General features: G+C 51.9%; 1 protein-coding gene across 1 annotated transcript in view; it reads left to right on the top strand.

Annotated features, from left to right (window-relative positions):
* Window positions 1–11093, top strand: part of LOC128136851 (myogenesis-regulating glycosidase-like) — a 34653-nt gene extending 23560 nt beyond the window's left edge. The window contains exon 2 of the mRNA XM_052777131.1: window positions 8671–11093. Coding sequence (XP_052633091.1) covers window positions 8803–10899 — 2097 coding nt within the window. The 5' untranslated portion in view covers window positions 8671–8802 and the 3' untranslated portion in view covers window positions 10900–11093. The remainder of the gene's footprint in view (window positions 1–8670) is intronic.
* Window positions 11094–14110: the final 3017 nt, after the last annotated feature.

The following is a 14110-nucleotide window of genomic DNA, read 5'->3' as shown; positions in this document are numbered from 1 at the left end:
ATTTTCTATTTTGGGAGGATTATTCCCACCGAAATGAGTTTAAGCACCGTTATAGATCACGGTGGAGATAAAACCTTGCAAACTGGCTGTGGGGGTCCTGGAGTCAGTGGGTGATGGAAGGGGGAGTGAGGTCCTGGCCAGGGAGCAGGTTCCTGATGCGGGTCTGCTCTGATCCTTGCCCTGAGAGTTGCTTGGGTCAAGTTTGGTTTTTCATGCATCAGTTTGGGCTCGGCACAGGGGGAAAACCACACATCCCTCCCCGAGGGACAGCAGCGAAGACTATCACCGGGTGAAACAGCAGCAGGGAAACCAGAGTTACAATTTTTCTAGCAAGATGCTCCCATTCAGCCACATCCTCTCTGCACTTGTCTGTCCCACCTGCTCGCAGGGGTCATTCTCACCTGGATATATCATCAACCCTTTTGCATAAAAATACATAAAAGTGATGGCTTCACTTTCACTTTCGGGGTCCAGTCCTGGATGGCACCAATGTCACACCTCCCAGCTCTGCCCATGAGACCAGGAGTCACTTGGAGACCTGGGAGCTGCTTCGTTTAGTGGCCAAGCTGTCAAATTAAAACAGCACAGCATCGGCAGCCATGCAAGGGCATGGGCTCGCGTCAGAGCCTTGCAAAAGTGCAGATCCCTCTTTGCCCAGCCCTGGGATGATGGCTCCCAGCTCTCCCCTTCTCACAGCTTCTGTCCATTTCACACAAGGGAAACTGAGGCATGTAGCGGCTGCGATCTACCCAAAGCCATGAATTCTGTCTCTGAGCTCCTGAATCTCACATTTCTCCCAATCCACTGGATCACAGTTGCTTTTTAACACCCAGAAGGCCTTTCCCTGTATGTTCCAGGAAGGTGTCCTCCTTCCAGGCAGGGGGCTGTCAGGAGTCTTTGGTGCAGCATTAGCATGGGAAGGACTGAGCAGGGTCAGGCTACAGGTCTACCCCCAGGTCTGAATCCAGCAGGGACCCACAGAGGATGCTGAGGGAAAACTAAGAAAATTGTAAGTGTGTCCCCTACTCTTTTCCTGCCATTTTCAGCTCAGGATTTCTCGATCCCAGTGTGTTTAGCAGATCTCCTACCTCTGTGTGATGGGCAGCTCAGATTTTGCCCTGGACAAGCCCCTGTCACCTCTGTGGGGAGAACATCATGTCCTCATTCCCACCACTTCCTTTCTTTCTGCAGATATTTAACCTTGCCAGGACCTTCCTTCTTATTCTGAGTGTCCTCTGTTCCTTTTGGGGCCTTTTAAACTCTGTGCAAAGCCTTTAGGATATCCAGGTGTTTTCTTCTCGAGGGTGTGATTCCAGCTTTTTGAAGGATATCTTCTTGCTTCAAACAACCTCTCCCACCTGCTCTTAAGCCACATTCACTTTCTTGCCCTAAGGAAAGGAAAAAAAGAAAGGAAAGTCTTCAGCTTTTCTTCTAGAGGGCATGTGCTGCTGCTCCTCTTCCAATGTGGTGTCCTGAAGCATCTCCACTCAGCTGTGCCCTGGGTCTGGTGCCATCACCTCTGGCTGGCGTCGAGGTTGACAAGAGGTGCCACAGCACAGAACCTGGCTGATGTCCTTGCTGCCCACCGCACTGCCCTGGGGCACTGGACCAGAGTTCTGCTCCATCTGGAGATCTGCTCCATCCAGAGATGCAACTTAACACCTTATCCAAAGGCAAATCCTTTTTTTCTGGCTTTGGCAAACCCTTAATGCCACTGAACTCCCCACTAGCACTGGATTGAGGAGAGCCTAACCCAGAAACTGATGCCATATTTAAGCCCTGGAGAAAAGTGGTCAGTCTAAAAGTGACGTGTCAGCACAGACCAAAATGAACCAGTTGAACATCAGCCACTGAGATTTTTAGGGTTTCAGGACACCACTTTGGCTTTATTTCTTATACATCCAGGAAAGTATTTGCATATAAAATTGCTCTGTAGCCTTAGAGGTCATTCTTCTGTGATGCATTGGCTTGCTTATGGCATGGCATAGCCTCATGTGTAGGAATGCTTTCTTCAATTTGTTTCCACAGCTTTTCCTGGGCTGCCCCTAGGAGAGAGCAAGCTACTTTCCAGCTGTGGTCTCTCCCATGTGGAGCCGGATAATCCCATAATTTCTGGCTCTCAGTCACGTAATTTCCATGTCAGCTAGTCCTTGCTGACCCAAGTCCCATGGAGCAGCCTTGTTTTTGGCTCCAGCATCAGCTTTATGGGTGCACTGCTTTTTCTCATCCTTTTGCAGCTCATGGTGGATTTAATCAGAGTGAAGTAATGATGTAGTGAAACTTCATCTCCTGCTAGGGCCATAGTATTACCCACCACATCTTCGAACACAGGGATCACTCACCAGACACTCAAATGCAGCCCTGTCTGGTGTGGGACAGGCACTGCTTTCCGGCACACAGCAGCTGGGAGAGAAAGCAGAGACAAATATTTTGCTAGCCTAAAAACCTGTGGGATGCTCAGGAACAGCACAGCCATCCATTACACTTTCACCGCAGCCTTGGAGCCAGCAAGACTCTGTATGACACTGGGGACATCAGCAAGCAGCTTAAAATCTGAGCTCAATCCTGTACCCTCAGTGTCATCCCAGGACAGGAATGGCAAAACTTGCACCGGGTCCCCGGGGTGAGGAGGGCTGGGGCTCTGGGGTGTTCTCTGGTTGTTCAGTATTTTAGGGATGAAATCTTCCTCTCTCTGGGTATCTTCCTTTGGGCAAGGTGCTCATTAGCACCTGCTCATTAGCTTTCTTTTCAGCTGTCTGTCCTTTTGCAGGTTTTTCCATCTGGGTACCTGGTTCAAAGTGCTTGTGAAAGGATCAGCTTCAGCCATGTGGGGTAATTTCTGAAAAAAAACAGGGAAGTCTCTCTTGCTTATGAACAGGCTGAATTTTGGTGGTGAGACCCCTATCACATCCCTCTGGCTGCTGGCTGGCACTGATCACGATTCATTCCTCTATCCTCATCCACTTTGAAGATGTGTTTTCATTGCCCTGGTCAAAGCTGGGTAAGTGCCAAGGCAAGCTGAGGGGTCTGACCATTGTGGGGTTGTCTCTGCAGTGAAACCTTTGATCACAGAGAAGCACTTGGCAACAAACATTTAGGAAAATAACCACAGTAAAGAACCTGTATCTCCAAGAAAGGATGCAGAATGAAAAAGCAATTTTTACACATCAAAACTCTCCTGTGGCCAGGAAGTGGAGCTGGTTTGGGATAAAGCAGCATCTCAAGAGCTGCCTGGGTTAGATGTGGTCGTCACAGCCATGCTGCCATGTGAGCAGCAGTCTGAGACTGTAGGGAGCCCAGAGAAGAATCCCTCAGCCTGCCTGAGAGTCCCATCTTCCGCTGTGAGTTCATCAGTGCCACAAGAAGTCCCACAGGGGCAGGTATGAGATAAATTGCCCAGGACCCCTCACCCTGGCAGGCAGTTGGCTTAACCCACGCAGAGCCTGAAGCATCCCTCAAGGACCTACCTGGAGCACTTGATGCTCATCGTAGGTCTCTGGCTCATTCTCACAAGAAAATAGCAACCAAGAGTGGTTCTTGTCCTAAGTGAAAGCTTTCAAGCTATTAAGCCTCTTTATCTTGCTGCTATTGCAGCAGCTCCCAAGGGCTCCCTCTCCAAGCAGAGCCTCCAACTGAGCCTGGGTCTAAGTGGGAGAAAGCCCAGCTCAGACCCAGGTCCCTTCCCAGCTTATTCCTTCATCTGGCACCAGCCCAGCTCACTGACTTCATTCAGAGCAGCCTGAGGTGAGACACCGTTTTTTCCCACCCTTTTCCTGTATTTCCACTGTCCCCCAGGCTGCTCAGATGATTGCAGCTGCAGCACATGATGACCTTTTTTCCCCTCGCCTGCACTGTGCCTATCGCTCTCTGCTAGGTTTGCATCTCCATCAGGGAAAGGCACCTCAAAAACTCTGTGGAGCTCCTCACAAGCACTGACCCTGATGCAACAGGATCTGACGGGCTCGGTGCTGCCCAGGGGATGCCTGATGACCGGTCACCCCACAGCCCTGGGACAAGCCTGGCAACAGTCTCTGGGTTTCAGCCTGGGCCACTGGCTCAGCAGATGGAGCTCCTTCCTAAGGATGCGGGCAGAGCAGCTCTCAGCATGCAGCAGGATGCTGTGACCACTACTTGCAGCTTGGAGCAGCACATGGACACTGTGTGCAGGCTCAGGAGTCAGAGAGGGCCCTGAAATGGGGAAAAAGTTGATTCTGCAAGTTTTTTTCTGCTGGCTTGGGAAGGAAGGGTTTGGTTGTATAAGAGGAGAGGAGCAGGACTTTCCACTGCCTGCTCCTCTAGCAATTAGGACTGAAAGACCTGTGCAGTAAACTCTGCTTTATTCCCAGTAGTGAGGGACTGGGATCCTCTGGATAAGGAGAAAGCCCGGTAATATTTGCTGTAGACATGAGCTGGATTTGCATAGCTCCGGGGGGCTTATAGCACTGTCAGGCTTGCATGGAGTTACCAGCTTTGCAGCAGCACTTTTTACAGGCACAAGCCAGCAGAGTCTGTACAGCCACCTTCACACCAAGATGAGCTAAAAACCCTCCAGGCATCAGGAGCTGCGGGGAGCAGTGCAGAGACCCCCAAATCAGCATGGCTGCCAGAAATAAACCTGCTTAGAGCAGTCTGGTGGGTGTGAGCTGGTGCAGGTCTCTCCATCCTACTGGTGCATCCCTGCAGGATACAGCCACAAGCCTCCCAGCAGGTCAGACTCTGCTGCTGATATGGGGTTAATATGGACCAAACTGCTGTTTCAGCCCAAGGACCTGGGCGAGATCCCCATGGGCCATGAGGCAGTGAGGCCAGCCATCACTGTTGCCCTCGCTAGAGCTATCAGAAATTGCTCCAAGGCCAGAGCTGGGGTGAGGGGTGCACGCAGCGCTGTGGCTAATATCCTCCGTGCTTCAAGACACAAGTGAGCTCTTTTTCCAGCAGGACCAGGATCCTGCACCACTCCACAGGAGGGTCCCTCCTCGGCCACCTCCTCGGGTTGCTCCAGGTGCTCCTTAAGCGCTGGGTGCTGTTGGCAGGGACATTGGTGCCCCTGCACCACATGGACTGCAGAGCGTCCTTGGCAATGTCACCTCACCCTCTGCATCCAGCCACTTGCCCCTTACATTAAGCCTTGTTGGCTTTGTGGCTAATCTGTGGCAGCTCATGCGATAACCTTGGCTCTCCCTCACTCCCCTTCCTTGGCTGCAGCGATAGCAGATACGTGTTTTCTCACATCATCTATACACACATCAAAAATGGTGAGCAAACATCCCCTGGGTCCCTTTTAGCAATAAATCCCCCATATGATGCCTGTGTGTGTCAGGCTGTTATGGGAAATGAGAGCTGATGGGAACTGCTTTCTGCTTTGGGTGTGTTTTCTGCTAAAAAAGGTACCATTTGAAACAGTCTAAAAGGGCTCGGTAAATGATTAATGAGTTCTTGAAGAGTTTGACAAGGCAATAGTTTGTTTATGACCATGACTTATAGCTACCTATGGTGCTTTCTGCTAGAACATGTATACTCTCTCTATGAGTGGTTGATAGCAACTCCTAAGTGTTTGATAACCTATTATAAAAGAAAACTTAATATAGAAGACTCTCCCTTTATTTAAAGACAGAATTGTTTCCTGATGGGTTGTTTGATGAGTGATGCTCTCCCTGCACCAGCACATAGGTAAATGCACTGGAAAGGCAAAAGTCTGAGCATTCAGGAATCACATGGCTGGGACCTGAACTGAGGCTTGACAAACTTGTGCAACATGTGCCAAGAGATCAGGGGGATTCCTGGGGATGAATTTGGTCTGGAGGAAGGAGGCTCTGAGGGTAGGTGCACAAAGGGGTTTAGGTGCGTAGCAGCCCTTCGAGCTCGCTGACATGCATTTCATCACTTGAAACCCTTGCTTAGCTCCTGTTTAACTCTAGAGGGTCTAAAGTCCCAACTCATTTTCTGCATGTCATGGTGCTGGATATGTCAATGTTTAATCTGTGCATGCTAAGGGCTGCTGAGATCCTCAGTGTGAGAAATTCCATCTCCTTTCAGGGACTGATGGGGCCAGACCCATACCAGATTACTATCTGATAAAGCAGCCCAAATATGACACCACAGTGCCTGCATCCCTGGGGCATCTGGCTTTCGGGGTGCTATGGGAGCATTCAGCCCATCCTTGCTTGGAAGCAGTTGCACTTTGCATGGGTTAATTAAGTACTGACCAGAGCAGAGAGGCTTTGCGAGGACTGGTTAAATATTTATGGGGAAGGGACACTGTGATGCCATAACCCCATGGAAGGAGCAGGGAAAAGGCTGGATCTGGGCTCTGGGTCACCTACGTGCATCACTTGACAGGACTCCTTCTCATGGCCCCTGGGCAGCACTCAGGCTGCCGACTAGGCCAGTGGATGTTTAATGCTTTCATGAGACATAAGCCTTGAAGGGCAGGAGTAGCAGCTTCAGAGACTCCCTTACCATGGCAGGATCTATCCAGAGAATCCCAATTTCATCCTGCTCTGCCTCCAGATGTGCCAGTACCTGCTCTTCCCACTGCCCACCTACATCTCATCTCTCCTCTGTGAGTGGTAGGGCTGGGGTACCAACACAGCATCCCGCCACATCATAGGAGGGAGGAAAACCCAAAAGGCCCTGGGGACAGGACAGCTTGGCCCAGGAGCCCTGGCTCCCTTGTATACCATCTTTCTACCACTGATCTTCTGCTTCTGGGGAAATTGAGGAATTTAAAGCAATTGTCTGGGAGAGAAATCACTGCATAGAAAGCTGGGAAACTTCCCACACATCCTTTATTCTTGTAGGGAATTTTGAGTCCTGATGTCCCTGTGTTTTGGGTGTTTTTTAATGTGGTGTTTAATATTAAGAAAAAAAGCAGAAGTCCTGGAAAACCTATTTCCCTTCCTTGTTTTTCACCCTGGAAAATGGTGGGGCTCATCTTAAAAGAGAGTTCTGTCTCCAGGCTGGCTGCGAGGGTGAAAGGAGGAAGGAAAAAGAGGAGGAATGCTCCAAGGGCGGCAACCGAGGACTGACCCAGCACATAAAAACATCTTCAAAGTGAAAAGGTTGTTTTGCAAAAACACCAGGATTTTGCTGGAAACCACTCAAGCCATGTCAGAAGCCAGGCCAGCACCAGGGAGGCTGCCAGGTCTGAGCACTTTGGGGCTGGCAGAGTGCCCTGAGTGCATGTGTAACACAAACTTCTCCCCCACACCATTCCTGTCCCACAGAACCATCTCTTTGGGGCAGCAGTGACCTTCCTTCTCTCACCACCCACCCTGGCCAGGGCTTGCCCAGGAACACTTTTATCCACTCCAGCTCTTTTTCTTGGCAAAGCCTTGCTCACCCTGAGAACGCATTACAAAAACTAACCAAGCAGCTCTTTCGGGTGGTTGGGAGGCTGCTGCGATCGATCCCAAATGTGGTGACCTCTAGTGTTTTTAATGGCTCCCTGGGCAGCTTATCACCTCTGTATACTTAGATACTGATGTCATGGAGGCACGGGTAAATACGTCCGGCATGTATTGCTGGGCATGGCTCAGATGGGCAAGCTGGCCCTTTTTCCTCCTCTCCATACAGGCTGCTCCTGCAAATTTTCATTCTGTCAGATCACACAGAGCTCAGGATTGGGCCAGGGATGCTGGGAGCCCAGCTGCACAGAGTGCGTTGTCTCGAGCTGCCTGCCTCAGTTTCCCCTGCCTGCCATTTTTGTTGGCAGTGGATGGTTTCAGATGCTGCGAGCTGCACTGTACTGGCTGGCTTGGTAACGCTCGATGCAGCTGGGACATGTTGTCTTCTTGTGCATTTCTTAGCAAAACAAGGTTTTAATGTAGTCCTGGTCTTGCAACATGTTCAGTTTAATACCCCCATCCTCAAACTCTCTGCCTAAATACCTTCCTCTCCCATTGCACTGTAGCATCTTGCTTGGCATAAGCCCGGCAGTTACAGGAACTGAATTAGGATAAAAAACCAGAGATGCAGATGTAAGGAAACATCCTCTTTTTCCCCTGCTAGGGCAAGAGGGGTTGTCCTGGTGTGATGGCTCTGGGATAGGCAGCAGGGAAGGCAGGTGAAGGGCTCTGCCCAGCTGCCCCAGAGCAGTGCTGGCCACAAAGTGTGTGCATCCTCATGTTCCCATGCAGCTCAGGGAAGGAGCAAAGTGCAGGGAGATAAAACATCACTCACGGGCTGCATCCCCAGGGGGTGGTGGGGAAGAGCAGGCAGAGGCTGGACACTACAGCGCAGCATTTCTCTGCCTGCATTTGATGCAGAGAAGTTGTTGACAGGCGGGAAAAACTAGCAGGACATATATTTAATGTAAAAAACAGAACAGCTTGTGATGTCCACTTTATATGGTCAGGTACCAGCCCCTTTCCCTGGCCCCATTCTCCTCCAGGCTCTGGCCTGACTTTCATCCCTTCGCCCTTGCTCTGCAGGATGCAGCAAGGCTGCAGCCAAGAGAGGGTCATGGGAATCCTGGCACAGCCCTGCTCCAAAAAAACTCAGCCCAGCTGCCAGTGAACAGGCTGCCGCCACACAGAGCAAAACAAGCCAGAGCTGCAGGGTCAGGGAGGCAGCTGGGCTGCAAACAGGAGGAGAGGATCTACGGCTGTTAGCAAGATTTAATTGTGTTTTAGGTGTTTATAACCTCTGTTTCATGAAATAACACTGCAGGTGTGAGTGGCCAGGCTTTGGAAAGAAGACTGTGAACAACTTCATGCAGCATCTCGGATTTTCTGTTCACCAGTTCAAGAAAAAAATTCAGCAGCAAAGTTTCCAACCGGGCATTGACACTGCAAAGGCGTCATGGACAGTCTGATTACACACCGTGTGGGAAAACATGGAAACGCTCAAAAAGGGGATGCTAAAGAAAGGTGTTTGCCCGAAAATGTCACACCGGTGAAGCAGAAGCCCTCCAAGGAGCTGAGGCCCATGCTCGGGGCCATCTTGCTGGGCTTCATCCTGTTCATTGCCGCGGTGGTGGCCTGGTGCTACTACACGGTGTCCCTGCGGAAGGCGGAGCGGCTCAAGACGGAGCTGATGGACCTGCGGGCGGATGGCTTTGTCATCAGGAACCAGCACGGGGAGGTGGTCTTCCGCCTGGCCTTCCGCTCGGGCAGCCTTGACCTGGAGTCGTGCTCCAAGGAGGGCGAGATTTTGAGCTGCACGCGGTCGGGCGGGGGGCCGCTCAACTTCTTCATCCAGACGGTGAAGCCCAAGGACACGGTGATGTGCTACCGCGTGCGCTGGGAGGAGCTGGCGGCCGGCCCGGCGGTGGAGCACACCATGTTCTGGGAGGACGCCCACTGGTACGGGGGCTCGGAGATGAGCACCCAGCACTGGCCCATCCGCCTGTCCGGCTACCAGGAGCCCGTGCCCTACGTGACGAGCGACGTCTACTCCTTCCGAGACAGCTTCGGCGGCATCCTCGAGCGCTACTGGCTCTCCTCCAAGGCGGCGGCCATCAAGATCAACGACTCCGTGCCCTTCCACCTGGGCTTCAACGCCACCGAGCGTGCCCTCTTCTTCCAGGCCCGCTACAAGGACTCGCCCTACAAGCCCCCGCCGGGGCAGCAGCCCTTCCCCGAGCTCAGCTACCGGGTCTGCGTGGGCTCCGACGTCACCTCCATCCACAAGTACATGGTGCGCAGGTACTTCAACAAGCCCTCCAAGATCCCCGCCGAGAATGCCTTCCGATACCCCATCTGGTCCACCTGGGCCCTCTACAAGAACAATATCGACCAGGATAAACTCTTGCGGTTTGCCGAAAAGATCAAGAAGTACCGTTTTAACTGCAGCCACATTGAAATCGATGACATGTACACGCAGGCCTATGGTGACTTTGACTTTGACCCCGTCAAGTTCCCCAATGTAACAGAGATGTTTGCAAAACTGAGGGAAGATGGGTTTAAGGTCACCCTGTGGACTCATCCCTTTATACACACAGATTCCTCCAATTTTGGGGTGGGAATTGAGCGTCAGCTGTTCATCAAGGAGCCATCGGGGCGGCTGCCAGCCATGGTGGAGTGGTGGAATGGCATCGGGGCCATCCTGGACTTCACCAACCCAGCAGCCCGGGACTGGTTCCAGAGCCACCTGTGCCAGCTCCGACACAAGTACAGCATCTCGTCCTTCAAGTTTGATGCAGGCGAGACCAGCTACCTGCCCAAGCAGTTCAGCACCTTCCGCCCACTCTCGGACCCCAGCATCTGGTCACGGCGCTACACAGAGATGGCCATCCCCTTCTACGAGCTGGCCGAGGTGCGGGTGGGCTACCAGTCGCAGAACATCTCCTGCTTCTTCCGCATCATTGACCGTGACTCTGTCTGGGGCTACGAGCTCGGCCTCAAGTCCCTCATCCCCACGGTGCTCACCATCAGCATGCTGGGGTACCCGTTTGTACTGCCAGATATGATTGGAGGAAACTTCCTCCCCAACAAGACAGAGGGGGCGGTGGAGATCCCTGACCGGGAGCTGTACGTGCGGTGGCTGGAGCTGTCAGCCTTCATGCCCTCCATGCAGTTCTCCATCCCGCCCTGGCTCTACGACAAGGAGGTTGTGGAGATTGCGCAGAAGTTCACGGAGCTCCACGAGTCGCTGGTGGCCCCGCTGCTGCTGGAGCTGGCTGGGGAGGTCACCGACACGGGCGACCCCATCATCCGTCCCATCTGGTGGATCTCGCCCCGTGACGAGGCCACTCACAGGATTGACTCCCAGTTCCTCATCGGGGACACCCTTATGGTGGCCCCTGTCCTGGAGATGGGCAAGCAGGAACGTGACGTCTACCTGCCGGCAGGCAAGTGGCGCAGCTACAAGGGGGAGTTGTTTGAGAAGACCCCGGTGCTGCTCACGGACTATCCTGTTGACCTGGACGAAGTCGCCTATTTCTTCTGGGTTTCCTAACGGGCTCCTCTATCAGCTATGCAATGGTGTCAGGGATTAATGAACCAATGACTGTAATGACCTGGGAATTTTAATAGTTTTTAAAGTAGAAATACTTCTGTGTGAAATTTGAAGAAAACACTATGATCTCTCTTTTGTGTGGGAAGTGCTGTAGAATAACTTGCTTATTAAAATATATTGGATGGCTGTCTTTATTATTGCAGTATGACAAATAGAATGTATAGAAACACAGCCTCTGCTTGTAATCTTTTCCCAGCAAGAAATGCCATGCATGCTTCTGGTTTATAAAGTAAATTACATGGACTCCTTTGTTACCCAGTTTCATAGCTGATCCCTTGAGACATTTATAATTTCATTTACTTAGTGAAGGAGGCAGTTGCAGCAGAGTACATTTTTTACAAAAGGCAGTCTGTGAGTATCCTGAGGAGGGAGGCACCCAATTTTCAACCTGCACGTCAGATGGGTGCTGATGTAGGAGTAAGGGGAGTTTACATTTCCCACAGCCTGGTCTGTCTGAGCAAGGAGAAAGAAGCTATAGCACTTGCTGATGCTGTGGCAACTGTTTTCCCCCTTTTATTGGAAGAAATTATTGAGAACCATGTCCATGGTGTGGATTCAGCCAAGACTGTAAGAATGTGGCGAAATCTCATGGCAGTCAAGATTAAAACCTAGCACCAAGTCATGCATGGGATAGGACCTAATGGGATCCATGTGTGTTTTGGGACCAAATTTAGAGCCAAAGGGTGCAATCCATCAGGTCCCAGAAAAGGACTTGGCCATCATCCTCCTGAGAGAGTTCAGACAATTACTAAAGCAGCCCGAGTGCTCTGCTGCCTCAGTTTACCCATGGAAAATGTTCTCCCATGCTACCAGCTGTGTTGATGGAGATCCCTGTCCATGAGCCAGCATCTTTCTGCCCACAGAGGTGACTTCTCCCAGGTGAAGGTGTCTCAGCAGCACCTGCAGGCTTGGGGTGGGCAGGCTGGCTGTGAGATGCTCCCCACTCTTGGTCCAATCTTCCTTGTTTTTACGCTAAGTTTAAAGATGACATGACTGAGCAGTTTAGATGAGTCCTGGCGTCTCTGGGCTGCAATGCGCCTTCTCAAAGTGAGAGACCGATTCCTTCACTGACCCCAGCACACTGCTAGTAGGCACCTGGGAGGTAAAGCTGTGCGTGGCCGCAAGGCAGGAGAAAGCTTTCTTTCGGGATTTGCCTCAGAGCTGGTCCGTATAAAAAGTAAACAGGGGCAGGAGAACATTGCACTCACTTCAGAGCTGGTTTGGTGCTCAGGTGAAGTAGCCCCAAAACTGGCTCAGACCCCTGTCGCCCATCAGTGGGTCTGTTATGCCACAAGGACCCTGCATGGTCACAGTGGGACAACAGCAGGGATGAGCCAGAACATCTTAGAAGATGCCCCTGAAAGCAGCTCAAGCTGCAGTAATACTCTTGCTCGTGTGGCAATGGGGAGGGAAAACCCCACTTTAATCCAGGGATGTGAAAGGGAAAGCAATGCTCAGTCTGGCAGTGGTGTTCAGGGTTAACAGACCATCTCTGGGTCCTTACCATGGGCTTTCTCCCACTCCAGGATAGTGGTTTCCATTGGGGTATCTCCCCCAAGGATGAGAAAATGTTTCTGAATGCTTCCTTTGCTTTATTTTTGCTATGAAGCCCTGAGGGGTCCCTGACAGCTGGGCTTGGTACAACCAGAGGGTCCCAGCAAAATTCATTTGGCTATTCTTGCAGCATGAAAAAAGCTTTCTGAAAAGCTGATGCCCACGGTGCAGGGGAGAGGTGGGCGAGCCAGGCTCCAACCCCCTGATACCACACCTCTGCCCCTATAATCAGTGTGCACACACACGGCTCTGCTGCCCACCTGCATCACAGGCTGGGCGGGAAAAAGCAGCATCACCAAGACTTTCTGCAAACTCTGGGGATGATACGAGCTGCCTGGTCCCATTTAGCTGCAAAAATCTCTCCCCCAGATCCCCATCACTTTCCAGTCTTTCCCCCAGTGCCTTTCCCTGCTGCCCAGCCCAGCCACAGGGGACCCGTGCCGGAGGCATCCTGCAAGCGGGCTGCCTCTCTGCACCCTCCTGCCACGGGGGAGGAGTTTATTGCCCTTAATCTTTGATGATCACTGAGCTAAAAACCACCCAGCCCTACTGGGGGTGGGGGGGGAATCCCTGCTTTCCTCTACTTGGCCTCTGGGATTTTGCATCAGCCCAGACCATCTTTATGGCTCTAGCCAGCTCAAGGGATCTGCAGGCTGGCAGCTCCCACCAGCTCAGGACAAGCTGCAACTGAAGAGGTTGGGTTTTAATTGAGGCTGCCAGCCTGGCCACGTGCCTGAAGGGACTCTGCTGCTGTCAACTTGTCCTTTCACCACAGTCCTTCCCAGCCTTGTGCTCTGCCTGCCTGTCTGCCTGTTGGTTTTTTCTTACTTTTAATAAAAGCTGCGATTTCGGGCAGGGATGGACACGCTTCTGGCCAGGATCTCATGGGTCAGCAGCCACTGCTCTGCTGTCAGCCACAGGCACCTCCTTGAAATCCAGATTGAAATGAACTGGGCTTTTGCTGTAGCCCCACTAGGGTTTGGACTTTGCCTTTAACACTCCTCCCTCTGCCGTACATAGCTGTGGCTGTGTTTTCAAGCACTGCCACTTAGCTGGGACCCAGGACAGAGCAGACCCCAGTTGCTGTCTCCATGTCCTTGGCAAGACTCACACACCCTCCCTGCACACAGTGCCAGCTTTTAGGAGGATGCAAACCAAAACCAAAACTAAACCCACTGATTCCAGGGAGGTCTCCTGCACTATTGAGGATTTGCTGCAAGGTTGCAAGTGCTGCAATCTGCCAACCTGCCCCCAGGGCTCCAGCCAGCACCAGCTTCACCTGCACCATAAGCATCTGCCAAGTGTATGGATGTTGCTCGCACCCAAGGGAGAAGGCAAAGGAAAAGCATTGGGAAAATGTCTTTTATTGCAAAAGGAGCAAATTGAAGTCCCTCTCATTCGTCAAGCCAAGCCGCACGTGTTGGCCAGTGGTAGTGATGCCCGGGTGGCACAAGGCAGGCTGTGGTTTGTACAGTAACAGCGGAAAGGGCAGGAAAAACAGTGTGGGGCAAAGGGGGTGGCCTGGGGGAAAGCAGGCTCCTAAACAAGTTTCACACGTTTCATTTCTGGCACTCCTGTAGCCACAAACATCTACTCC

This window comes from Harpia harpyja, chromosome Z, assembly GCF_026419915.1.
Source record: "Harpia harpyja isolate bHarHar1 chromosome Z, bHarHar1 primary haplotype, whole genome shotgun sequence".
NCBI lineage: Eukaryota > Metazoa > Chordata > Aves > Accipitriformes > Accipitridae > Harpia > Harpia harpyja.
The sequence above is the reverse complement of the archived record's forward strand: the minus strand, read 5'-3'. Positions and strand labels throughout refer to the sequence as shown.